The sequence below is a fragment of the Ziziphus jujuba genome, chromosome 9 (genome assembly GCF_031755915.1).
Source record: "Ziziphus jujuba cultivar Dongzao chromosome 9, ASM3175591v1".
Taxonomy (NCBI): domain Eukaryota; kingdom Viridiplantae; phylum Streptophyta; class Magnoliopsida; order Rosales; family Rhamnaceae; genus Ziziphus; species Ziziphus jujuba.
The window spans coordinates 30004326-30032253 of NC_083387.1; the positions used below are offsets into that span (position 1 = coordinate 30004326).

The following is a 27928-nucleotide window of genomic DNA, read 5'->3' on the forward strand; positions in this document are numbered from 1 at the left end:
TATATTTGATGGTTTGCTGTCAACAAAAAATAAAATAAAATAAATAATAATAGTATGGCAAGAACTATTATGTATGAGCCTATGTGCTTGTTGAAAAAATTACTGACAACTTCCTTCAGTAATTACCGATGCACCATCGATAATTTACAATTGTCCATTCGACAACTTCAATGATGTATGTTTCCACCAATAACATGCTAAATCTAACTTTATTAATGATCCTCAACAAAAGAATCTACAAAAAGACTGGAAAAAGCGGGAAAATTCCAAATAAAATTGATTACTGATGGTGCATCGGTAATTACCAAAGCCGACGGTTACATCGGTAATTATAGATACCTTATCGGTAATTTCAATTTGTCATGTATTTTCAAAGCAAATCATCACAATTCAATCCGACAACTTCAATAATGTGTGTTTCCACTAAGAACATGCAAAATATAGCTTTACTAATGATCCTCAACAAGACAATCCACAAAAAGTTTGGAAAAACTTAGAAAATTTCACCCAAAGTTGATTATCAACGGGTCATCGGTAATCCATATTAGGAGTCCCAATGTTTGCTAGAAAATTACCGACAGTTCCATTGGTAATTGCCGAAACCCCGTTGGTAATTTCAATTTAACCATTTTTGGAGGCTTTTCTCTTTAAGATCATTGAAGAATGTATATTGTGCATGTTGTTGCATTTAACACACATTAGAGGACTTGTGGGGGCCAAAAATTGGTAAAATGTGATTACCATAAAGGTTTCAATAATTACCGATTTAACCTATGGTAATTTTTCACGCAAGGACAAATTGATTACTATAGGTTTCATCAGTAATTACCGAAGGCCCTACAGTAATCAAATTTTTGTGCTAATTTGAGAACTTTTTAAGAACTTTTGGAATTTTTTTCTTTAGGATAATTGAAGAATGTATATTTTGCATATTGTTGCATTTAACAGACATTAAGGGACTTGTGGGGGCCAAAAAATTGGTGAAATGTGATTACCATAGGGGTTTCGGTAATTACCAATGAAACCTACGGTAATTTTTCCAGCAACTACAAATTGATTACCGTAGGTTTCATCGGTAGTTACTAAAGGTCCTAAGGTAATCAAATTTTTGTGCCAATTTGAGAACTTTTTAAGAACTTTTGGGGTTTTTTCTCTTTAGGATCATTGAAGAATGTATATTTTGCATGTTGTTGCATTTAACAAACATTAGGGGACTTGTGGGGGCCAAAAAATTGGTAAAATGTGATTATCATATGGGTTTCGGTAAGTACCAATGAAACCTACGGTAATTTTTCAGCAACTACAAATTGATTACTGTAGATTTCATCGGTAATTACCGAAGGTCCTACAGTAATCAAATTTTTGTGCCAATTTGAGAATTCTTTAAGAACTTTTGGGGTTTTTTCTCTTTAGGATCATTGAAGAATATATATTTTGCATGTTATTGCATTTAACACACATTAGGGACTTGTGTGGGCCAAAAAATTGGTAACATATGATAACCATAGAGGTTTTAGTAATTACCTAAATTTGCAAGTGAAATAACCTAAATTTGCAAAATGCTTAACCCATTGAACAAGTATGGGAGGGATGGAGATAGGTACACACAGAGGAGTCGCCAAATTCACTATCAGTCACCCTTTGGACCACTTAAGAATAAGCTAAAGATGATAAGGACAACTGACCATGACATGGAGTTGAGTTAGTATTTGAACCATTTCGTCCTCATATACATAAATACAGGTTGTAACAACAAAACAGATCCTGAATGTTTAAGTCAGCACCGTGTGAAGGGCTTTACATGAAAGGTAGAAAAAGTAACAAGAAAACATTCATAAAAAAGGCACAGCTCCAAATTGATAAATTTCCTTATGAAGAGACACGAAAATTACAAAAACAAAAAATAATATGTAAGATATAACTATTACATACAACCCTATTATCTGGAGTAGGGTATCAACTACGACCTCCATGGCTGCTTCAAGTGCGTATTTCCTATGCATTTTAAGCACTAAATTTATGGGAGCGTCATGCTCTTACTGTTTGTTATCTGCTATCCTATCATTCAACTTATTTTTCATCACTCAAAAGGTAAACTCTTTGTTTGGTGTATTCATGTTTTCTTATCTTTGTATTTACCAAAAACTTACAGAATAAAGCGTTTATGTCGTAGTAAAAATAATAGGATTTTAGGTTGCAATAGATACAGAAAGTGGTGGGTTTACAACTGTTTATAGCTAGTTTAGTGGTTCTTGCTCTCAATTCATCATATAGCTCTTCACAACCAGTGTCCTCAAGGTAATTACTCTCTCTCTTTACTCAGTGATTTTTTTCTATTTGAATCTGCAATATAGGGATTTAGTTACTTTATTTATCAGGGTGTGACTTGATGCAAGCATAATGGCAAGCTATTCAACTCTGTCCACTCTTAACATTGCTTTTCCTGTTTTCCTTAATCCTAAGATGTCAAGAACCCAATTTTTTATTTTAAGGAATTTTATAAATTTCAACTGAAACAAAACAGCATAGATAATAGAAATGTAAATTGTACAAGAATGCTGACAGATTAGAGAAAATTGGTGATTGTTATGCTGTCATTAATGTTTAAAATTATAATTTTAAATATGGTTATAATTTATAAGACATTTTCAGTGACTTATTTCCCTTGTTTCATTTCTTGGTCAGCCTAGCTGAAATTGAACTGCCATATTTTACAACTAAGATAACATCACCATCAAGTCCTTTTGCTCTTTCTCTTACAAAGCATCTACAATCAATTGGTGCTAAAATGTATGGGGCTTTCTGGTGTTCACACTACCTAGAACAAAAACAGGTAACTCTGCGCTCTGTAACTTTTATTTTAGAAGCTGATTTGAACCATGAGGTTAATACAATTGAAAAATTGGTAACTATATTCACATTGATCATCTCTTATGCATTTTGTTTTCAAAAAATGAATTACTTGCTACATTATGGTATTTGCATGGTGACACCGAATGCAGATGTTTGGAAGTGAGGCAGCAAAACTATTGAATTATGTTGAATGCTTCCCTGATGGTTATAAGAAAGGAACCAAAATTTTAAAGGCATGCGCAGATGCTGGAATTGAAGGTTTCCTAACATGGGCGATAAACAGGCAGGTGAGAAAGCGTTAAAATTCATTCATTGGATTTTACTGATTACTCAATTTGGAGAAGATGAAATTGCCATTGGAGTTTCTCCCCTCCCGACATTTTATTTTCTCACCTTTTGAAATTCATCCATTTCTCATCAAAGATGGGTGTTTCTTGCAGGTTTTGAGTGGTGAACAAGAGTTGTCAAATCTTACACAAGCATCCGGTTTTGATGTTAAATGAATCTAGTCTGCCCACATAGGATGATTCTGTTCAAATTGTGTTGTTTCACATATGTATAGATTAAATAGTGTCCTTGTGATTTACGTAGTAATCAAATTCGAACTACAATATTTGTACATTTCTTAGTTTTTTTTTGCTTTCTCTAAAAAGATGAGGCAGCTTTACAATAATCAGATTCGAACTGCAATACTTTTACATCTTCTGAGCTTTTTATGCAATCTTTATTTTTGTTTCTTACCTATAAAAATATAAACTCTTCATTCCAAGCATAAATAGAAAACCAACTAAGCAACCCATTAAAACAGCAATTGAAGATCTACCAAAACCATCAAGTGGATCAAAACTGAAATCCAGAACCAAAGGACTAATTAGGAGGCAAACCATATTCCCAGCTATGGCTCCCAAAGCACCAAAGAGAACATTCAATTGCTTCTCCGACCTCCTCAATGCAGATTTTTCGAAAGAAACCTTGGTGAGCAACATCAAAAACTTAAAAACATCCACAAATCCTAGTAGAATCGAAACAAAACCCCCATTTGCTAAAAACCCAGATTCTTCCGATCCACCATTCAAGTATTTCTAAAGCAGCAAAGAAGAAATAACCACAAGCGAGAAGGTAACCTTATATTAGATCTAAAATAAAGGACATCTAGGTCTTTTAAAATTTTTTAAGGGTGTAATGGATATTAAAGGGCAAAACAAAAAAGTTCACCAATACAAAGGTATATATCGTTATGACCCTTCTAAAGAGGGCATTGGGCCAAATTCCCCTTTGACGAGGGCACCTATCCCCTGGTGCCTATGTGGGTACGTCTGCTGTTCTCCTCCCATCTCATTCCTCTCAATCCGTCCTTGTTTCATGAAAATAATGGGCATTCTAAAATTAAAAGTTTGGAAATAATAAGAAAGAAACTTGATTTTACAATCACAATGCAAATTCTGATTAGATGATCATCTTTCAATGTCTACCGGTAAAAGTTTATCTTGGGCTAGATCAATCACACTAGGCTGAGCTTCATACTTTGTTGTAAAAAGCTTGCTTATATCAGCCCAGCTTCATATAAGTATATACAAGTTTATTCGTTGTAAATTGTTAAACTTACCTCTCCATTCAAAAATAAAGAACAATGAATTAATTCAATAATTTTATCACAATATCTGGATCTCTTAAGTATACAATTTTTTTCCTTTGAAAAATTTACAAATTATATATAATTCCAAACAAATATCATATATATATATATATATGAAGCTCTTAAGAAGATATTTTTAATTTTTTTAAAATTAAGAATAAGTAAGTACGATAATTTATAATTTTGGATTTAAAAATAATAAAATATTACATCAAATCAAAATTTTAAATAATTAAATATATTTGTTTTTAACTTAAAAAGTTAAAAGATATTTTCATTGGATACTTATTTATATATGTATATACCTAATTTATTTATATATGCATATATATTATATCATCATTACATGTATCCGCATGTATTTGGGTCACCTTTATAATATTAATTAGTCTGTCCTACATGCATCTACATATAAAGTTTAGCAGTTCTGAACTACACTTGATTAATAAAATAAACAACTTTGTTATTTAATTAATGGGAAAATACATCAATTATATGTAAGTTGTTGGCTAAAAGATGTCAATGTATGTAATTAAGAAACAGTAGACCAGCATTCCAGCTTGCAGGTTCCTGAGCTGTCTGATGTTTGTCTCCAAGAGATACTGTATTAAAATATATTGTGTGTGTGTGTATATATATTTATGAAGAAGTAATCCAAACTACATTAAACCATTTTTATCTTTTTGTGAATTTCATTTAATTTTGTTTTTCTTGTTTACTCTCTCCTTCATTTGTTTCTCTTATATTACTCTCAAAATGGAATTTGTACAAGTATAGGTATAATTATATGATCAATCACTTTATGTATATATATATGTAGAGAGAGAGAGAGAGAGACAGAGAGAGAATTTACCATCAATTAATATATGATTATCGTTGGCCAAAAAAATATATATGATTATATTGCATTAATTGGATGTATAAATCCAAGTCGTTTGGTGAAGGCTGGTCAAGAGATTACTACGTTGTTTAAGTGGAAACGGGTCACCATGTGATATTATATACATTTGTCCTCTTGTATTAATATTTTTGTTTAGCCAAAATAATTAAAATAAAGATCAATTAACCTTACTCATGAATATGCTATTTTTGATTTAGCAAATTTTTTTCTTTTTCTTTTTTTAATTAAAGATGATAAAAAAAATTTCAACTTGTTTTTCTTCATAAGTAGAAAGTAAGCGAAATAAATACATAGATAAGTAATGCTACATGATTATGAATTCGTTTGGTAGGTTTTGATAATTGTTTCTTCTGCGAATAATTTTATGATCTTTTTCTTTCACCTTATGAGTAAAGCACCATTGATAATTGTTTATTCTCCGAATAATTTTATGTTCTTTTTCTTTCACCTTATGAGTAAAGCACCAACTATAATGCGCACTAGTCTATATATATAATCAATCTACATATAATACAATATATATACTTTGATATATTTATATAAATATCTATATATATATATGTGATTTAAATAATAATCTCTACTTGTCAAGGAAAATTAAGAAGCAAAGAAAAAGAGTAAAAGAGAAATAATCACTTATTTAACGAATCGCCATGCAGTGCAGGTTAGAGATTGGCATCTCTCTTTTTATAGGTTAGCCAGTCCAGGGCGGCTACTATGTTTGGGTTCCTTTCATCAAAAAACTATGTTTTGGTTCCTCCATGCTCGATTATTCTTTGAATAATATAATCTCTCTCTCTCTCTCTCTCTCTCTATATATATATATATATATATAATGGGTTAAGATGGTGTTTTATTTCTTAATAAGACAATTATAATATTCCTTTGCCTCATTTGATGTCACATACACCAATTTATATTTTTGTAGACATTTTAGATATCAACCAATCATATTTACATTTTTTTAATTAAAATATAAAAAATTCAAATTTGAATCATTATCTAATAAAACAATGTCTTTATAAGAGATGATGTGTACGGTTACACCTAACTACTTAAAAATTATTGTGAATGATAAACAAGCTAACAATATGGCATTACCCTTAGCTAGTAACTAAAAACTTAGTAAACAAATATAATCACCACCTCTAATGTGATAATTTTCAATAATTAAGAAAGTGACATTAATAAAATATATGATTCGGAAAATCTGGATATAAATCACTTGGAGTTGTTTTTTTTTTTTTTTTTTTTTTTTTTTTTTTTTTTTTTTTCTTTGGCAAATCACTTGTAAGTCGTGTGGAGGAGGTGGACATACATATTATAAGGTTTAAATTGATGATTGGGTGGTAGGTTGGAAAGATGGTTTGTAAAGCACGCTTAATTAATTAATAAGGTCATAATGATCCATGAGCTCAGAATTTAATTAAATAAGTAGTCCTGTATCAAGTTGGCTATTTTTTATTTTTCTTTTTCCTTAAGGGAAAAGGTAAAATAGTTAATAACTTAATTTTGAAAATAAGATTAATTATTATTTGACCTTCAAATGGTATAAGGTTTATTGGATTTAAACCTAAAATTTACCTCTTCGTTTATGATTTAAAATTTAGATTGAGGTGCTATCTTGATGCCATAAATTCATACGGCGGCTTGTAGGCATTCATGTATTTATATATAATAATTTAAAGTTCAAGTTTTAGATAAAAGTTTTATGTTTATGGCATACTAGCTAGTGTTCATTAGAATTATTATATGTAAAATGTGTGATAATTAATAATTAAGTAATACTAAAGCCACCTACTCCAACTTTAAAGAAACTCATAGCATATAGAACGGTGTTGTTTTATTAGGTTTAGTTGTTTGGTGTCAACCGATGATGTACTACTTTTTCATGCTACAACTATATTTGTATTTCTTTTTTTCCTTGTGGTTTCAAAGTCATTTTTAATTACAAAATCAGTTGCTCTCTTTTTGCTACTAATTAGTCCCATGGCATTTTTATTTTGTAGTACTTTTTTCACTAATTCCTTCAAACGAAACAAAGTTATAGCAATCACATATTACATGAAATTGACTTAATTACTTGCAACAAAGGTTAATTTCATTTATACGCTTTAATTCTACTATAATTACATTTAAATTTTTTAATTATAAAAATTAATTGAAAAAAACTAATAGATGAATTCTAAATATAATTTTTCAAAAATATAAATCAATTGTTATAAAACTGAATTTGTTTTTTTTTTTTTTTTCCCCATCGTTTATGCTAAGCCTATATTATACTCGACTTCAAGTCTTCATTACAGTATTTTTAAAGCACAACCTTTTTCAAGAAAAAAAAAAAAATATATATATATATATATAATAGTACATTTTCTTTTTTATTTTTTCTTTTTTTGTTTTTTTTGTTTTTGAGTAAAAGATGTAAGAGAGCTCAGTTATATATATAAACAAAATGTCTACTTCCATTTCGTAAGCAATAAACAAATCATCCAGGTTTGCAGCTTCTTCATTTTTTCCCCCTCTTTTTTGGACCTTATTTTATGTATGATTATATATTCTCAGTTTGGGACTTAATTTCCATTACATAAGGAGTGACGCAATGACCATATTGTCTACCACCAGAGCAAAGTTCAAATGTCTCCCTTAATTATCATATCATAACTAATTTGTTTATATTAATTAATTATTTTTTCTTTTTGATCAAGCTAGAATATTAGTGGTAAATTAAATCATTGTGTAGCTACCATCTGTCTGTCTCTTTAATCGCTACCAAATTATGTCTCAATATGCAGCCTCTCTACATCTTCCACCTCATCAAATTAAGACACCCCCACAGCCACTAAATCCCATAACAGAATGGACTTAATTATAAGATGCTTAGAAATTAACATTAACAAATTAAGCAAATAAATAATTACTAAAAGTAAAAAAGGAAGATCACAATGTAGGAAAAAGGTCTTATTAAAGATGTGGTATACATAGCCTCTAGGTAAGGGTATAGTCTTTTTAAAAGTTTAGTTTACTTTCTATTAGTGTTGGAGATCAAGTATAATAAAATAGTCGGGTCCAAATAAATGGTCGGTCCAATTAATTAATATATTGCTTGAGAGAATCCTATATCCATTATTTTTTTCGATATTAATCCTATGTACAATATTGAATAATATTTTTGATTCACCAAAAATATATATATATATATATATATAGCGAATAATATTTTTGTTTGGAATCTTAATAAAATATATATAATATTAATTTGTACCACAATTCAGATGATCACTTAAAATTTGCGTCCACTGTGCTATAGCTTACAACAAACAGCTGGCTTTAATTCTTTGTTCTGGTAAGCAAACATGATTATGTAATAGTAGATGCTATATGTTATATGTATTACATACATATATGTGTATATATATATATATATACCCACTTGTCCTCTGATATGCACATCTTAAATAAAATGGTTCTAAATCTCCCATCACATGCTAAGTGTTTTTTTTTTTTTTTTTTTTGGGGGATAAACTTATTATTAATTTCTCTTTAAATTTGGTATAATTGCAGGCAAAAAAAAAAAAAAAGAAAGAAAGAAAAACTATGGGTTTAAAAAGTTCACCATTAAAACATGACTTGTTGATTTATATTACCAGTAAGAGGGTCCACTACTGATGAATTTTTAAAACTAATTGCGTCTTTTGTTGATTCTTAAATCAATGCTTAGATTATATTGTTTCCCACTCTATTTATATTTGGCATCCTAGAAATTAATCAACAATATGTACGGCCTTTTTCTGATAAATATATATGTTATGGCTTAGTACTGTCACATCAATATATATTACCAGTATAATAATAATAAAAAAATGAAAATAATAAACATTTGGCGAGTTTGCAAAATCTTTAAATGCAAAAGAAACAATTTATGAATTTGGGTACATGTGTCCTTGCCAAGGATCTCAATTGCAGTTCCAATTGCTTTAAAAGCAAAGTTTGAATTTTTCATAGTATTTGTAACTACGAACTCTCAATTGCAAGTGGCTAATTTATGGCAGCAGATTTTAAAAGAAGAGGAAGTGTTTGGCTGCAAAGCATTTATTAATTAAGAAAATAGCTTCATTAACTTGTTTTAGAGAAATAGAAATTTTAAACTTCTCTTTAAAAAAAAAAAAAAAATTCACTCTTCACTTATGCAAGAAGTCCAAATTACCATTTGCTATTTTTGTAATAAAAGAAGTAGCAAAACATATTGTAATTGTACTAACAAAAAGAAAAAAGATATTGTAATTAATTAATTCTTAATTGGCATTAATGTATAGCTATATGTTTGATTAATTAATATCTTATTTTATTTATTTATTTATTTTTGTCAAGGATTAATTAATATCTTATTGTTTTACAATTCAAAACCAAAAAAGAATAATCCACATTTTATTTTCTAATATATATTTTGTCCTATGCAAAAAAGGTGAAAAAAAAAAAGTGAGACTGCTTTTAAAATCAGGGAAATTAGCATTTCTCTTTTTTTTTTTTTCTTTGTTTTGGGTGATTAATTAACTTTTCACTCTTTATTCACATGCACTCCCTTCCATGACAATATTTCATATAAAATAATATGTAATTAAATTATTTTCCTTTACAAGAGGGTAGTACTTAGTAGTGGCCAAGAAAGGAAAACACCAAATATAAATCTATACATATTAATTCGATAAAAAAGAAATACCAAATATTCTGAATCTTAAAATATGGAACATTAAATAGGACAGATCAACTTTCTCTCTCTCTAAATATGTGCATGGAAATGCGTGTCAATGTCCATTGAAGCTGCAAAACTCATAAAACGTTTCCTTACTGCTTCTCCTTTCCATTAATAAATACTCTCTCAGCCTCTTTTTTCTCTTCCTCCTTCACTTGTCCACTGTACCACTCAAATTACTCAGACAGAGAGAAAGAGAGATCCACCATTGTTGCTACATCAACCTCTTCCCTCAGATCTCCGCCGTTGACTACATGATGATCAGATCCTTTGCAAGGTAAACGTCTATATAATATATGTATGTATATATTCTTCACAATTATTTAATTAAACTTGGTTTTTCAATTTTTCTACTTTGTTTACACATTTATATATTTAAAATCTAGCTAGCTTCACTTTATAGTTAGTTTTATATATGGATGGGTGTTCCAAAAATGTTGAGAGAATTTTTGGAATAATGATGGAAATTAGAAATTAACTTAAACGGTGTGTTGTCTTTTTCCTTTTAATTATTATTATTATTTTTTTTCAAGAGAGTTTAAGTTTTTTAGCAGAAGCAGCAGTTCAGGTATTGGTTTGGTGTGTAAAGGCTCCAGATTTTATTCATCAACAAGTGGCGGTGGAAGGTAATTATAAACTCGTCGTTTACCTTTTTTTTTTTTTTTTTTTTTTTTTTTGGCTTTTCTGAGTAACAAAACTTTCTCTTTGATTTTATCACTTTCGTAAGAAATTCAACAATCTATACGTGTGAAAAGCAATGACCCTTTTTAATATTAATTTCCTATATATAAGATAATTGATTGTTCCATGTATATATACATTTCAAAGAAAATTAAACAATTTAGCAATTTATTAATGGTAATAATTGGTAGTGTTTGAAATTAAGTAGCTTCATTTAGGAGACAAGGCTCAGCTTGAAGAGTTGCTCATTTCAAAGAGTCTTCCACAATTATTGGTAGTTAATTAAACATGCATTCCTTAATTTTCCATCTTTTTTATTATTATTATTAAGTTTTATTTTTATTTTTTTAAAAAGGCAAAGCTGGTTTTTGGTAAAGTAGATATATATAGTTTCCTATATATATCTTTGTCTGCAGCTTTGACTCCTCAAGTCCTCAAGGACATTTCAGACATATACGCAAAAATCCCATCTTCTTGCTATATCATTTTTGATTGAAAAATAAACTTTTGGGGCTGCTACGAATTCTGATTATTATGCATAACATTTAGACATGCAAATCATAGATTAATTACAATATTCATAAAATTATATTGGAAATTTAGGGGGGGTGGTTAGCTTTTGGGTTGTTTGAAATCTTGTAAACAATTTCGTATGGAAAATAAGTGTAGAAATGGTCATAAAATATGGGTGTGTTATTTAGATGCAGGCAATTGTGTACATAATTTCATTTCTCTCCAAAATTGTGATAAGACATTTACACTTTAACATCTAAAGATCATGTCAATTTTGATTGTTGGATCACTTCATACTGACAGCACACATGAAAAGAGATAACAACCCTATTGCTAATTGCCAACCACATGTTATTCTATATTTTTATATATGCTATATGTAGAATATATATACATATATATATATATATATATATATATATATATTTATAATTTTGCATGTTCCGAAGTCCTAGATCTACCAACCCCATCACTTGTTTTACCTTATGTTTATGCCCCCTAATGGTGGCATTAGCAAACATAATTTTATTATACAAACTTGACGTCTTTTCCATCTAAATCCTGATCATATAATTTAGTATATTTATTAAACAAACCTGGATCCATTCTAAATCCCGATCATACAATTCAGCATATATATTTTTTATTTATGACTATATGAGTAAATCAAAAAGTTTTATTTCGATAGAGTAAATCAAATTAACATCCAATATTTAGAAAGCTTAACATTTAGTTCTTTAAGATATAATGTAATTGTAAAATGATCAAGATTCTAAATTTTTGAATTTATAATTTTTTTCCCAAATAGCATAATAAATATTATATATGGATTGCCCTTGACAATTTAAATTTTTGATTATATATCAAGGTGACAATAATTGTGATCACAAGTTCTAAATTTTAGAACCTTAGCATCTTCAAAAGATAATATCCGACATCTAAATTGTTCTTGAACAACCACAAATTGTCTTGTTCATCCAATCATCTCCATTTCCTCTAAATTAGTTGAATCTGATCTCTCAAATCTTTCAATTATTTATAATATTTATTTTGAGGATTTCTTGTTTGAGAACTTGGAATAAAAGTGGTCCACAAGCTTTCAATAATTTGAGTTGATTGGATGTGGATGTAGATTAGGCATCAACATCGTCATCATTACGAACATTCGTAAATTCTCATAAGCTTTGTCTTCCTCTTTTTCCAAACAGTACGAACTCGTTATATATCTTGTCATTGCGTTTATTTTTTCTTAGACCCCATGATTGATTTTTTTTTGTTTTCCTCCACAATACCAGGCTACAAGGTAAAGTAGCCTTAATAACAGGGGCCGCAAGTGGGCTTGGTAAGGCCACAGCCCACGAGTTCATTCGGAATGGGGCCCATGTTGTCATTGCTGATATAAACACTCACTTGGGCCCACAAGTTGCCAATGAACTGGGCCATGCAGCCTATTTTGTCAAATGTGATGTTACAATCGAGGCCCAAGTTGCAGAAGCTGTAGAAGCTGCTATGGCCCGTCATGGAAAACTCGATATCATGTACAACAACGCCGGAATTACCGGTCCGGTTATCCCGCCAAGCATAGCTGACCTAGATTTAGATGTGTTCGACCGTGTTATGGGAATCAATGTTAGGGGCACCATTGCTGGAATCAAGCATGCAGCTCGAGTTATGATACCCAAGGGTTCAGGGTCCATCCTTTGTACGGGAAGCATTAGTGGATTAATAGGTGGTATGGGACCACATTCTTACACTATATCCAAATCCACAATACCCGGTATGGTAAAGACTGTTGCCACAGAGCTTAGCCAAACTGGGGTCCGAATCAATTGCATATCACCAGGCCCAATTCCAACTCCACTTTCAGTGGGCCAAATAGGCCAATTTTACCCAAAAGCAACAGAAGAGCAACTGAATGACATAGTGAATGGGTTTGGGGAGTTTATAGGGGCAAAGTGTGAAGGAATAGATGTGGCCCAAGCTGCAGTGTATTTGGCATCAGAAGAAGCCAAGTATATAACAGGTCATAACCTGGTTGTTGATGGAGGCTTCACATGCTTTAAAACACTTAAATTACCTTCCTTTGATCAATTCATGTAATCATCCAAACGCTGTCTTATTCATTTATCTCTCTCTTTTTTTTCTTTTTCTTTTTTTTGTTTTCTGGTGGGTGTTGTAGATTCTTTCTTTGTTATGATGTATAATAACTGTTAAATTAATTTGTGAGGAACCTAATGGCTATAATGTAAATAATATGTAATTAGGGGCAAGAAATAAATAAAAGAAAATAGAGGAAGATTATAACACATTGAACTGTTTTAATTTTTTTTTTATTTTTTTGAGAAACGCGCATTGTACTTTATGAAGGGAAAATAAAATAAAAACACAAAATTTTTAGATTTTCCCCTTTGCTTACAATAAAATCATCAAAAATATATACACATCATAACAATAATATATTTCTGTCCCCAAAAATAAAAAATTTAATAGCATACATAATGATTCCTAAATAGTGGCATAAGGTACTAAAATTTCATTAAAAGAAGAAAATTAAAGAATTCAGTCTTTTAACCAGCTTAATAATATGGGTTAAATTTCATCCCCCCCAAAAAAAAATAATAATAATAATAACGGGTTAAAACTATTCCATCATAAGTTATTATTATGATAAAGAAAGTATTTTTTATCTATTTATATATTGTGATTTGAATAAACTAGTTTATATTTTATGACAGAAAAGAGAAACCAGTCAACCAAAATGCAATTAATATAATATTATCGTTTATGAAAGAACAAAAAAATTAGCCAGAAAATCAAACTTATAGAATCAAGTGACATATTTGAAGTTTGCAACCCTCTTCCCACCCTTCCCCCACCCCTGTCTACCTCTGTCTATATATTGTGATTTGAACAAAGTAGCTTATATTTTATGAGAGATAAGAGACACCAGCCAACTAAAAATGCAATTAATATAATATTATAGTTTATGAAAGAACAAAAACAATAGTTAGAAAATCAAATTTACAGGCAATGCACAATTTAAATATTATTTTGATATCTGAATGTGACAAATTTTCCACATACAAAATCTATACTCAACAAATATAAAAATGATAAAATCATAGTCTAAAAACTGTGGATGTATATAATAATAGCACAATTATTAATTACTTAGTCATATCAAATCAAACATCAAAGTATTAGTTTTGATATAGATTAATTAGGAACAGTTTAGATGTTAAGGCCATTGATTCCTCTCTCTATATATGGTCAAGTCCAATTCCAAACGCTTTTAAGCTTCTAAGAAAAAAAAATAATAATCAAGGGTGTGTATTATTGCCATTTTCAAAGACAATGTTTGTATTATTGGCCTTGCATCTTTGACTGTTTTATTTTTTTGGTGAAAGCTTTGCGTCTTTGACATTGATAAGCAGGACGTTGGATTTTTCCACTAATAAATAATCTGAAGAGATTTTCAACTACTTAGCTGAATAGCAACTCATATAAGACCATCGACTTTATATTCATGAACTTCATAATTGTAATGTTTTGGTTTCATTTTTTTTTCTTTTTTCTTTTTTAAAATAGTTCTATGGTATAATACCTTAGTTATTGTTCAAATTTTCTATAAAGAATTTAAAGTTTTTACAAATGGGACACATGATGGGTATAAAATGTCTTATTATTATTATTTTTTTTATAGTGATTAAATTTAGAATGAAAATCAAATATCAGAAATCATCGTTACCTGATTTGTCCCAAAAAAATAAATGATTTGTTGAAGTGTTGGATAGGAGAAAAATAAGACACTGATGTTTTATGGAGATATTAAGAGTTTTCTTGATGACCAATCAAACTCGGAACTAGGGGATCAATTTTTTCTCTCTATTTTTTTTTTCTTTCCCTTTTTGCAATATATATATATGTATTTTCTCATTAAGAAATACTGGAAGTTTTAAGCAATCATTGAATTTTTGGTCACATTTTTTAAAATTATGGAAAAATGGTTAATAGTTCCTTGTCATAATGTAGGTATTTTGATCATTTTAATGAAGCAACCGCAAAAAGTTTCATAATTACGTAGGAAAATACAATTTTCTGTAAAACAGGAATTAATAAAAATTAGGCATTTTTATTTCTTTATAAATCGTTTGACTGCGAAAGGTGAGAATCTTATTACAGATGCTCCAAATCTTTCCAGGAAACCAAGTATAAAAACAAACAAACAAACGTAGGGTGGCTAAGAGTCTAAGACCACATTTTCTTCTTCTTTTGTTAAAAGTGGGAATTGCCTAAGCCAGGGGACCACCTCAATTTCTTCACTTCTCTCCGACACACACAGAGGTCCACGTGGGATTCAACCTCCTCAACTTTTGTCGTCGTCAGCGTCCTCTACGCGCCAAAATCAAAAAGGGAAAAACTATTCTCACGGCAAGCAACCACATCCATCCGTCACAGAAACCATCTCAGCCTTCCATCCCATTCAATGTCCACGTGGCAAAGAGGATGGCAAAGACAGTGCTGAGAGAGCCCTCCTCATCTTGTCCTCTGTTTCCGCTAAACAATCCAACGGTTAGATCTTCGCCGTCAGTTTTAAGAGGAACGATCGGGAGGGTTTTTGTAAAAGAATAAAAAAAAAAAAAACGTGAATTAAAAAAGAAAAACAAGAACACGTTTTGGGTTTGGAAAATGGAAAATGGACAAGCAATAATAAAACTGGTAAATGGGTAGTTATGTTGTATAAAGGAAAGGAGAGAGGCGGCGCCTGGTGTTTATTATGTTGATACAGATACAGAGGCGCAATTAGTTTTGTGTGTGTGGCATTCCTTCAGAGCTCTGGAAGTTCGCGGTCTAAACCAGGCTGCGACACTTTCTTTCTCTCTGAAGGAATTCCAATTTATATCAAAACCCTAGTTAAGACTACTACATCTACCAGATTTGATTTTCCTCTTCTTCTTTTTTTTTCTTTTTTTTGGTTAGTTTCAGAAGCTTTGCATTTAGAGCCAAAGCGTTGTCTACATTCATTATTCTTTTACTAACAAAATTTTGAAAAAAAAGCTCGGTTTTGAAGGTTGCTTCTTGATCTCTTTTTGCTTTCTCTATTTTTGTATTTTATGTGGGATAATGTTTATGGTGAAAATGGAATCAAGTTTGCATTCTGAATAATGTATTTTCTCTTTTCCTGTGGTTGTTAAGTTGTGTATAATGCGAGAATCAAATAAATTAGTCTGATAATCTTGTGGAATTTGGTAAGTTCGTTTAGAGAAGTGGTTTTTATGGTTGGATCTTTGAATAATTACAAAATTTTTTGAAATGTTTATTTCTTTGTGAAAATGTGGTGAAAATTGCATTTTATATATATATATATATATATTTTTGTGGTTGTTAAATAGTTATGGTTTTAAAAAAGTTGCAAGAACTTGATCTGATCATGTTGTGGAATTAATTTGATCATGTCGTGGAATTAATTTGCAGAGTTCCATCCGAAGAAGTAGTTTTGTGTTTGGCTCTTTGAGAATTTTGTATCAGACGCAATAGCATTTGTGTAATTCGTCGAGATAACTTGGTCTAATAGTCAGATCTAATTTTGTTAAGCCCAAAAGAAATCTTGGGAGGTGATATAGCAATGGAGACCACATTGCATTTTTGTGGGATTAAAACGGCTTGCCCTTTATCCGGGGCTTCCGTCGGGAGGAGTTTGAGATATCAACCTGCGTTGTCTCAGCGGCTTCGTTTTGCAACTTGTGTGGCTTCGACTGGGGCTCTGAATTCTAGTTTAAAAAAGTCATCTTTTTGTACAAGTAGAGCATTGAGAGTCAGCTGCAGTGGAGGAATTGTGGATGTAATTGAGAAGAATGAGATTGAGAATCACAATTTAGGGAAAAATGACAAGCAGTTGTCATGTGTGATGAAGTTTGGGGGATCATCTGTGGCATCTGCAGAGAGAATGAGAGAGGTGGCTGATCTTGTACTCAGCTTTCCCGAGGAGAGGCCTGTCATTGTTCTCTCAGCCATGGGAAAGACAACTAACAAACTGTTAGTGGTATTAGAATTTATAACTCAATCTCTCTCTGTTATTATTTTTTCTTTGTTTGTTTTGTGTGCAGTGATAACTTTTGTGAAAATGGTTTCTAATTTGTTAGGCTGGAGAAAAGGCTGTAAGTTGCGGTGTGACCAATGCATCTACTATTGATGAATTGAGCTTTATCAAAGAATTGCATCTCAGGCAAGACCCATGAATTTTTTTTTTTATTTTTTTTTTTGAGAAAAATTATTTTCTTGGAAATTAAATATTTAAGATTAGAATTATATTTTAATATGCTCTATACAGGACCGTGGATGAACTTGGAGTGGATAGGTCTATCATTGCAAGTAAGTTTCTTCCTTTCACTTGCAAATTTATTTATTTATTTATTTATTTTTGAGTTGACAGTTGAGCAATGTACAATCTGATGAGGTAGTAAATCAATTTTCTAAAAGATTGATTTCATTTCAATTGGATGAAATGACTAATTCATTTATTTATGTGAAATTATTTTTGGAGTTCCAGTTTATATTGTGGACTCTGTATTTGTCCAATTTAGTCAGATATAGGGTGTTCTTTTTCTTTTTTTCTTTTCCTTTTCTATCCAAAAGTTATAAGTGCTGCTTTTGTTTGTTTCTGGAATTAGGATGTTTTCACGGATGCTACTGTGTTAAAAGGGAAACGATATGAAAGTGAATTGACGTTAAATTGATTTATGATAATTCTTATTATCTGTTTTTCAGTACTAGTCATAATTACCTCAAGCATCTTATAATCTTCTCAGCAAGCTATGGTTAAAGTTCTTTTTCTATCTCTATTTGATCTTTGATATTTGTTCTTTTTCTTATGTTTTCTTCTTCTTCTTCCTCCTTTTTTTTTTTTTTTTTTTTTTTTTCCCCCCCTCCAAATATATCTAATCGTATATGTCTGAATAATATTAGATGCATTTCTATAGCTATCTAATGCTCTCCTGGGAATTTCTTTTTTTTTTTTTTTTTTTTTTTTTGGCAGCACACTTGGAAGAGTTGGAGCAACTTTTGAAGGGAATTGCTATGATGAAAGAGTTGACTCTGAGAACAAGAGACTACTTGGTTTCATTTGGGGAGTGCATGTCCACAAGGATTTTTGCAGCTTATTTAAACAAGATTGGGGTCAAAGCCCGCCAGGTATGTTGTTTTCCATTTATTTACATGCTTTTGCCAATAGGTATGAAAGTTAGTTCTTGATGCTGTTGTACTTGTAGTACAACTAGGTTATGACTTATGTGGTATTACATGAACTAAACCAAAATGGCAGTATATACTTTCTCATTTAGAATTATGATATTAGAGAAACTCCCACTTGTTAGCACTGTTCTTCATGATATCTAATTATAACACATTCTGTTGATTTTGCAGTATGATGCTTTCGAAATTGGTTTTATAACCACAGATGACTTCACAAATGCTGATATTTTGGAAGCAACTTATCCGGCTGTGGCAAAGAGGTTACATGATGATTGGATTTGCGATTCTGCAATTCCAATTGTTACCGGCTTCCTTGGAAAGGTCTTTAGCCGGCTAACTGCTTCATTTTTGTCTTCTTGATGTGAGTCAACTGTTGACCCTACTAACATTATGCCTCCATGCTGTAGGGCTGGAGGACATGTGCAGTCACCACACTGGGCAGGGGTGGTAGTGATTTGACAGCCACAACCATTGGTAAAGCATTAGGGTTGCGAGAAATTCAGGTGAATTTTGAAGTTCTAATGTTTCAAATATGTAATTTTGATGCATGAATGTTAAACTATCATGACTCATTGTTTTTTTATGAAGACAAACGATATATAGAGATGTAACTAAATAACACTAGCTATTATCTTCATGACCAGCGAATGCTGGTTTATAAAATTCTAGATTGTCTTTATGAGTTCATTGTTCCATTTACAATCCTTTACAGGTGTGGAAGGATGTTGATGGTGTTTTAACATGTGATCCAAATATATATCCACATGCAGAACCTGTCCCTTATTTGAGCTTTGAGGAGGCTGCGGAACTTGCATATTTTGGTGCTCAGGTATCGTTATTTTGTACCTTCTGACCTGGTTGACCAATGGAAAATCTGATTTTTCACTTTTGGTAATTTTGTGTGGTGTTAGTGTTTTTTTGCATGTGTAATCTTTATACATTCATATATGCAAGGAATGGCATTACTTTGGGACTCCAATTAGATTCTTGGAGAGAAATTTGGTTAAAAACTAGGGATGCTATCAAAGAGATAGGCATGAATTGAATAATATATTTTCAATTCTATTCCAGGTTTTGCATCCACAGTCCATGAGACCAGCTAGAGAGGGTGATATTCCTGTTAGGGTGAAAAACTCATACAATCCCAAAGCTCCAGGAACTCTCATTACCCGGTCAAGGGATATGAGTGAGGTTGGTGACTTTAACACTGTTTGAAAAACTAAATACTGCAAGCGTATTGAAGCTGGAAGCAATATTTACTTGCCTGTTTCTCAATTGCAGGCTGTACTGACGAGCATTGTTTTGAAACGGAATGTGACCATGCTGGATATTGTTAGCACTCGCATGCTTGGTCAATATGGCTTCCTTGCTAAAGTGATAAAGCAAACCACCTCAATTTTCTTTTGTCAATTTCTGTTGTTTTTTGCTGCTTGGTTGCCTTGGAACTATCTAGTTTAATCTACAGTGTCCCTTTTTGATGCAGGTATTTTCCACCTTTGAAGATTTGGGCATATCCGTGGATGTTGTAGCTACTAGTGAAGTCAGTATATCCTTGACATTAGACCCCTCAAAGCTTTGGAGCAGAGAGCTAATTCAGCAGGCAAGTGTATGATCTCATGCTCACTATATGGTTAAATATTATAATCTGTAGATTACATGGTCACAGGCCTTAAGTTATAAAATCTGCAGAAGATTTTACATTTGGTACTTATCTACTGTGGTTATTATACCTTTAATGAGAGAGAATTACATAGCATGTGTATCCTGTTGTTCTAAAGTAATTCAAATTAATAGAATAAGCTATGGATGTTTCTTTTATTTCTTGTATTTTACTGTTTAAGTGAGATTTGGGTCTTTATGCGGTGGGTGGGATTCTGTATTCTTTTTCACTGCTTATGGTTGATCATATCTGAAGCTGTAAATTCTTGACAGGAGCTTGACCATGTTGTGGAAGAACTGGAGAAAATTGCTGTTGTCAATCTTCTTCAGAGCAGATCAATCATATCTCTCATTGGAAATGTGCAGAGGTCATCACTAATACTAGAAAAGGTGCTGTTTGGTGTTCTTCTTACCTAGAATATGCTACCTGAAGTGCTTCTGGTTATTGGTTGATTGCAAATTTTCCTTTTTCTTCTGCATATTTTATATTAATGGTGATCATCGCTTCTACTGTCTGTTTCACATCCTGGACCAGTAATAATGATCTACAAGGCCACTTTCATGCTGTTATTTTTATTTTTGTCCTTTTTCTTCTGCATTTTTATACTCAATTTAATGCTTTGAGCCTTCTGGAACATCTGTGCCTAAGAAAGACAAAGTGCTCTCCTATTCTTATTTACCAAATGAAAGGGAAACTATCAATCTTTTAAACAAGTTTCTGGATTTAACTCCTTCAATTGCAAGTGGAGGAGTTTTATTTGTACAATGTCACTGTCTCTGTGTCAACTTTCTTTATAGATAATTTCCTTTTCCTTTTAATATACCCATAACACAGTTCTTATTAAATGATTGGGTCGTGAGTGAAACAGAAAATTGAACAGCCTTGTTAGAACTGCTATGCTGCTGGTTCAACCATTGTAAGTGTTCATTTTTATTTGATTTTGAGCACTTACCGGTTGTATTTTGTGGCAGGTATTCCGTGTTCTTCGAACTAATGGAGTCAATGTTCAGATGATCTCTCAGGGTGCATCTAAGGTCTCTTCTTAAACCAAATAATCTTTTGGTTTCTTTTCACTTGCATTTTGAATCTCTGGCATTGTATCCACATGCATGGTGCTTGGGGATATTGAAATGTTAATGAATTTAATGTTGGCTGTTGGCTCATCTTTAGGTTAACATCTCGTTGATCGTAAACGATAGTGAAGCAGAAAATTGTGTCTGCGCTCTTCACCAAGCTTTCTTTGAGAGCAATATCTCTGAACTGAAAAAATCAAATGGTTCAGTTTCAGCGTAATAGGGGAAGCATCAAATTCTTTAATGATGGTGGTAGTGGTTTAGTAGTAAGTTAATACCATGGTGGTTTTTTGGGGTATTGACTCTTTATTTTTCTCTAGCGGTGAATCCCCCCATTGTGCTCTCTCATTTGTTAGATTGGAAGCATAGATGTGGGATTGTTTCTCATGCTTTTCTATGTTGGAAAAAATGTGTATTGCTTCAATTTTATACAAATAATCTAGTGGTCTTTGTTCTATTTTGCTAAAATATGTTGCATTGTCGGAAATCAACTCCCTCTCTTGCCTGAATCCAAACAAAATAAAAATAAAATAAAATCATCTATTTTGTCCCATTTTAGATAAAATTAAAATTAAGAGGAAAGAAACCACCTTAGATTCGGTCTTTGTCTAGCTTTGATTTTTCAATATTAGCCGTGAACTATTTACAAAATAAAATAAAATAAAAAAGAAAGAAAGAAAGAAAGAAAATGATATTTAGTTACTTTATCAACAAATACAAAATAGAAAAATTAAATTTACAATAAAAGAACCAAGAATAATAAGGAGATAAATATATATAAAAAAAGAAAAAAGAAAAAAGAAGAAGAGGTTTTTGGAAATCGAATGGCTAATTATCACCACTATATTGACGCAATCTAGCGTGCATGTTTTTTACACCCGATTATGTATGTTTAAATTGGTTATGTAGCTGATAATTATAAAAAATAAACTAAAATATGTTGAAATCAGAGATATTTAACAATTTTAAAAATTAATTATACCTAAATTTCATTGTTTGGTTGGGCTGCAAAATAGCCCAGAAGCCGGATTACCAACATGCAGATCCAATTGATACCGGAATAGGGCCCATATTAGGCTCCATTGTATATATTGCGGAAACGGGTTCCCCAACCCCTAGGTTTAGGGTTTTGGAGAGAGTGAGATAGAGTCATGGCATGCACGATTGATTTCCGTCGGCTCGACGAAGGCTTCGGAGGCAAAACCTACAAGCGCAAGAGACAATCCCAAAATGACAACGCAATTGAAGAAGATAAAGCTGATACGGCAATGGAAGTGGACGACGAGTCGTTTCCACCGCCGGCGAAGCGATCGGCAATCCCATCGTCGGAGAATCCGGACAAGCCGAGCTTCGGAAAGCCGAGCTATGACGGCGTGATAGGAGGGAAGGTGTCGGGACGGAAGTGGAAGCAGCCAAGGACGCAGAGAGCGTCGGCGAAGCTGGTGAGCCGCAAAGGGACGAGCTTCGAGGAGAGAGCGAGAGAGAAGGAAGTGAAGAGGGCTTACAAGGAGAGAATGGGGGAGCTGAAGGAGGAGATCAAGAGGAATAAGCAGGAGAAGAGGAAGATGAGGGAAGAGAGGGAGAAGAAGAAGCAAGAGAACATTCTGAGGTCGGGGACCAAGTTGCAGAAGATTACCAATCCCAACACGTTGAAGAAAATTGCAAAGTCTAAGCAGAGGAAGCTTCTCAAGGTTATTCCTGATGATTTGCTTGCTAACAATAATACTAAGAAGAATAAGAAGTAGGAAAAAGGCAAAATTTTGTTTCATGGGTTATAAAGGAAATTGTATACCTATGGATTTAAAAAAAAAAAAAAAAAAAAAAGAAGAAGAAGAAGAAGAAGAAGAAACTCATGGTTTTTGCTCTGTTTTAATATAAATGTTTCTAATTTTCTTATTTGCTACTATTGGAATTTTGTGGTCTAAATGCTTCGGATGCTAACTTTTTATATGTTTATTGTATTTGTGGTTTGTAGAATGATATAAGAAAAGATGAGGTTAAGCTACACATTAAGTCGTCTAAGTTTGATAAAGCTGTTTTTTGTCTTGTTGGGTTTGGTAAGTCTAAGTTTGATAAAGCTGTTTTTTGTCTTGTTGGGTTTGGTAATTCTTTTCCAGAGTCACCACTCACCAGAGATGGTGATCTTAAGCCAACCTCAATCTTCAACTCATTTTGAATCTCTGTCTCTCTCTCTCTCTCTCTCTGTCTCTCTCTCTCTCTCTTTCCGCAAAGACATAGTAGCTGTATCAAATTCATTGGTAGCTTTCTTGAGCTGATTGTGTGAGAATATATAGAGCTTGAGAAGTGCAGTTAAATAAAATGGAATGGTACTATCTCTGTGCACAAGTGAGTTCCAAAAGTGGTAAAGATAGTAGAGGATACCTGGAGAGGCTTAGATGGTAAGGACCAAGAACAGGACCCTGGTCTGCGTTTAAAAAAAAAAAAAAGAAAAAAAATGAAAAAATGCCTACGTGGTCTTGGGGTTGGAGAGCTGGGGTATGCAGGGAAGGTTCTTAACGGCATGGTAGGGTGGATTCTGTTACTGGGTCTTTATGGTTTGTTAGTTTGGCTTTGCAAAGTGAAGAAGAAAGATGTAAAGAAAGGGAATGGGGGCTGTGGACCTTCATTGTGACATTTTCCTCTGTCTTTCAGTATTAAGCGTTTAATGTGGGTTTGCTTTGCGGTTGGATAATCTAAAGAGATTTTGCTCAATTTTCCATTTTTTGTTTGTTTAATTATTGGACTTGGGATTTAATTAATTTTCTTGAATAACGAGTCTAGTGATTAGGAAATGAGGATTGTGTGAAAGCAGAATTGGAATAGAGGGAGGCCAGGGTGTTTTTGACTAGGACAGTTTTGCAGTGTCTTAAGAAGATGCAAATCCAGTCTCTAAAATTATTTGACATGTGGAGAGATTAATGCATATGTTAGAGCTTGGGTATTATTATTATTATTATTATTATTTTTAATTTTTAATTTTTAATTTATATATATAAATATAATTTTTTTTTTTTTACACCTCTGGTTGACCGATTATAAATCCTGCGACTCACTTTGTTGTTAGTTTGGCAATTTAAATATAGAAACGAGCAGTTATTTATTTTCATTAGGATAAATGCTGTATATCAAGTTAAAATCTTACGCGCCGTTGTGTAAAATTGGAAAGTATGGCAAATCTTTATAAACCGACTTCAAGGAAAAAATTCGAAAATAAAAGGATTAGCTTAGCTTGAAAGAGCATCTCCAAGATTCTTTAAATGCATCATGCTCTTTATTATAGAGAGCCAACCTTTAAAAAAATATTTTCAAGGGATTTTTTATTTTAACTTTTTTAAATAAAGAGTTAGTTTGGTTCTTAAAAAGTCAAATTAACTATTCATTTTAATATTATATTTGATATAATTTAATGCGACTAATTCATTTAAAAAGAAAAATATATTGTAAGCAAAGCAATAAATGTTCATGGAGAATTTAAAAAGAAGAAGAAATGTTAAGCAAAGCAATAAATGTTCATAGAGAAAATGAATATAGAAAAAATTCATTCTTTATCTTAAAATCATATACAAAATAAAATAGAAAAAATTCATTCTTTATCTTAAAACATTTATTTTATTTTATTTTTATAATGGGTGATATATTTTTTATTTTATATATCATTTTTTGGAGATATAAGAGCATCTTGAAGGCACTTTCTAAATTTATTACATAATATATTTTAAAGAGTTAAAAATATTGAAAAAAGCTTCAATGAATTTTTTATCGCAATTTATTAATATAAAGAATAGGATTTAACTCTTCAAATATAGAAATCAAATCCATTTTTTATTTTTTATAATATTATATTAATTAAATTTTCAATACCATTATTATAATATTTAATAGATAATTCATAAAAAATAAAAAGATAGATCATAAATAAAATAATAAATAATTATGGAAAAATAAAAATAAAGAACATAAATATAGAATACTGTTGAAGGAAAATAACTACTGATGAATGATACTTAAAAAAAAACTATTTATCTCAAAAAAATGTTCTTTAATATAAAAAATATGTTCTTTATTTTTTAAAATTCTTTTGGAGATGCTACAAATTTTGTAGCAACAAGTATACTTAGTAAATTATGTAGTTAAGAATGCAGTAAGATGCAAAAATGACATGTAAGTTTCAGGTAATTGTGATTTGTGATTTTTTTTTTTAATTTTGAAATTGAATTTAAACATATATATGTATATTATTTACTAAATTTATAATTAAAAAGTTTAGAGACATGTTTAATACATTAGAGATTATATAAAACTTGTGGATAAAAATTAATACTAGATATTGATTTGGTTTCATATAAAAAGTTTCAATTTGAGTAGGATATATATATATATATATATATGTATATACAATTGAAACAGAGTAGGAGATAAGGAATATTAGATAACTAAGATAAAAGGATAAATAAGCCAACCAGCGGCCAGTCTCATATAGACTATTAATTTCCCTTCGCTAATAAATAAAGCTGGATCCACTTAAAAAAAAAAAGAAAAAAAAAAAGAAAAAAAAAACCATAGCTTTCAAAAAGGAGCTCAAAGTTAAACAACAATGGTCGTGGTGAGCTCTATACAACAACCACAACCAAACCGGTTGGATCTTCCACCTGAAATTCTTGAATTGGTTTTCCAAAAGATTGCAGTTTCGGTGGTCGACATGATGCGGTTCAAAGCAGTATATTTTTTATGGTGCAAGTCTTCAAACTCCTATATGTCTTCTGCTTCATACTCAAAGCTCGTATCTCAAACTGAGACTGCTCCATGGCTAATGATTACTATATACCGTTCATCCTACTACTTGTTCAGTATTAGTATTGAAGAGCAAAAGATGTACAGGTTCAAGAACATGGTCAGAGATGCTTTGTTGGTGGTGGGAACGGATCGTCACGAGGTTGGTTGGTATTTTATGATAAGACATTCAACCTATGTCTCTTCAATCCTCTGTCAAGAGTTCAAATTCTATTCCCATCGGCTGATGATGGTGGTGTTGGTAGTGGGGTTTCCCCTCCGGGTTTCATTTCTAGAGTGGTCCTCTTGTCCGATTCCTCCACTACCAAAAACTGGAGGATTGTAGGTTCTAGCAGTACCTCAAAGGGACTTGGATTCTACATGCACAGTGACACTACTACTCCTACTACCAGTTGTACATGTATTATTATGGTCTCGCATAGAACTAACGATAAGCTCAAGCTCTATGCATTGAGCTTATTGAACCCATCAAGAAGCCCGGCATTGAACTTCCACCTCCATGGAGATGGAGGCTCATCAGTTGTTGAGGTCTGGGACCTTGAAAATAACTTTCCAACCAAAGTTGCATTCTTGATCATGAGAAACTCAGTTGATGTAATATATCTTCCTGAAAACATAAAGATATTATTGCCAGGAAAGACGAAACGCTTAGTAGAATCAATGGCTAATGTTTTGCTTGTGGTACAGGCTGTTTGCGGCCATGCCATATCCGGAGAAGCCCCAACGCCACTTTTATGTGCGCACAAGCTAAATGGGTTAATGTAGAAAGTTTGGATGATGGAGTTTTGTTTTTAAGTGTGAACGAAACATGTATGTCGAGTTCAACTCGAAATTGTTTGAAATGGTAAGGAAATTCAATATACTTTACATCCTGTAATATGCCTGACGTGAGGGTAAAATCTGAAACGATTATCCTTCGCGGCTCATGGGGGCTTATGGAGGCCTGAAGAGACCCTGAAAGGCGGGGTACATAACTTAGAAGAAAAAGCTGCATAGCCATTTTTTATCCTTTCCTTTTGGTTACAAGTATGTGCCAAACCCGCGTTGGATTGATCCTAATCCAATATTATTTCCCATATGCCCCAGCAGTTGATCTATCTATATCTCAATATTCCTGGCAGTGTATGGTTTGGTTTCATAACTACTTTTGTACAGTACTTGTGAAACTTTGGGTTTGGTTGTTGAAATTGGAGGTTGTTTCTTGATGATGAGATCGCAGCGGAAACTTATTGTGCACTCTTACACACACACAATCACTGTCACTGAAGAAGAAAGATAAGAGAGCATTGATATATCGCCGTTTTTAATTATTTATGCTTTTATGTTTCCAATTACAATTGATGGACCCTGATCAATGGATGGATATTTTATTTACAATACCCGTTTTGTATTTGTTCGTTTCTCAAGTGGGGCATGCCTCTGAGTTTAGAGGACAACCTATAAATTTTTGTTTATCAAATATCTTTAAATATTTTTATATATATAAACATATATAGTTTAGCTACCAAATAAGTAATATAATAATAATATTATTCTTTATGGTGATAATTATCCTAGTTGTTTATCCCACGGCAGTCTTATGTATTACTTATCTTCAAGAAGTTAAAAAAGCAAATTATTTCTTTTATAATAATTAATAATAATGCCCATGTCAAGTGTCACATCCATGTTTATCTTAATATCTTAATATTTCAATAAAGAATAATAACACATCAATTAATTTTTATTATCCATAAATTTGATAAATGTGAAATTATTTGTTAAATACCTTTTATTTTATGGCTAAACATCCCATAATTTATGTTCTCCGCATATA

The 27928-nt window shown here is 31.7% G+C and overlaps 3 protein-coding genes and 1 pseudogene across 7 annotated transcripts; all 4 read left to right on the forward strand.

Annotated features, from left to right (window-relative positions):
* The first annotated feature begins 1559 nt into the window (after positions 1–1559).
* Positions 1560–3375, forward strand: LOC107427958 (thiol-disulfide oxidoreductase LTO1-like; annotated as a pseudogene).
* Positions 3376–9920: 6545 nt separating this feature from the next.
* Positions 9921–13643, forward strand: LOC107427977 (zerumbone synthase-like). 3 transcript variants are annotated; one of them, XM_025077087.3, is made up of 3 exons: positions 9921–10420; positions 10695–10769; positions 12633–13643. In XM_025077087.3, the coding sequence occupies exons 1-3, from the start codon at positions 10398–10400 to the stop codon at positions 13435–13437; spliced, it is 903 nt and encodes a 300-aa protein (XP_024932855.3). In that variant the 5' UTR covers positions 9921–10397; the 3' UTR covers positions 13438–13643. The 3 variants fall into 3 exon arrangements, with proteins under 3 accessions (XP_024932855.3, XP_015893880.3, XP_024932856.3); XM_016038394.4 differs by having other exon boundaries at positions 9922–10420; positions 10677–10769; XM_025077088.3 differs by having other exon boundaries at positions 9922–10420; positions 10698–10769.
* A 2388-nt stretch (positions 13644–16031) lies between these two features.
* Positions 16032–21789, forward strand: LOC107427957 (aspartokinase 2, chloroplastic). Of its 3 annotated transcripts, none has more exons than XM_048480734.2 (14): positions 16032–16408; positions 16813–17380; positions 17481–17563; positions 17669–17709; positions 18374–18528; positions 18760–18909; positions 18996–19091; positions 19301–19417; positions 19660–19779; positions 19870–19962; positions 20072–20194; positions 20521–20637; positions 21220–21282; positions 21419–21789. In XM_048480734.2, exons 2-14 carry the CDS (start codon positions 16964–16966, stop codon positions 21539–21541), a joined length of 1698 nt encoding a protein of 565 aa, XP_048336691.2. In that variant the 5' UTR covers positions 16032–16408; positions 16813–16963; the 3' UTR covers positions 21542–21789. The 3 variants fall into 3 exon arrangements, with proteins under 3 accessions (XP_048336691.2, XP_048336692.2, XP_048336693.2); XM_048480735.2 differs by having other exon boundaries at positions 16032–16250; XM_048480736.2 differs by having other exon boundaries at positions 16035–16408; positions 20072–20188.
* Positions 21790–22417: 628 nt separating this feature from the next.
* On the forward strand, positions 22418–23328 carry LOC107427970 (uncharacterized). Its single transcript, XM_016038386.4, has one exon. The coding sequence runs from the start codon at positions 22473–22475 to the stop codon at positions 23064–23066; it is 594 nt and encodes a 197-aa protein (XP_015893872.3). The 5' UTR covers positions 22418–22472; the 3' UTR covers positions 23067–23328.
* Positions 23329–27928: the final 4600 nt, after the last annotated feature.

What these genes read in the sequence shown, in the direction of transcription:
- LOC107427957 (XM_048480734.2), top strand. Translation starts at nt 16,964, where the DNA reads ATGGAGACCACATTGCATTTTTGTGGGATTAAAACGGCTTGCCCTTTA. An exon ending in CAACTAACAAACTGTTAGTG is followed by an intron (nt 17,381 to 17,480) that starts GTATTAGAATTT and finishes CTAATTTGTTAG; the next exon opens with GCTGGAGAAAAGGCTGTAAG. An exon ending in AATATGGCTTCCTTGCTAAA is followed by an intron (nt 19,963 to 20,071) that starts GTGATAAAGCAA and finishes TTTTTGATGCAG; the next exon opens with GTATTTTCCACCTTTGAAGA.
- LOC107427977 (XM_016038394.4), top strand. Translation starts at nt 10,398, where the DNA reads ATGATGATCAGATCCTTTGCAAG. An exon ending in ATGATCAGATCCTTTGCAAG is followed by an intron (nt 10,421 to 10,676) that starts GTAAACGTCTAT and finishes TTTTTTTTCAAG; the next exon opens with AGAGTTTAAGTTTTTTAGCA. An exon ending in TCAACAAGTGGCGGTGGAAG is followed by an intron (nt 10,770 to 12,632) that starts GTAATTATAAAC and finishes CCACAATACCAG; the next exon opens with GCTACAAGGTAAAGTAGCCT.
- LOC107427970 (XM_016038386.4), top strand. Translation starts at nt 22,473, where the DNA reads ATGGCATGCACGATTGATTTCCGTCGGCTCGACGAAGGCTTCGGAGGC.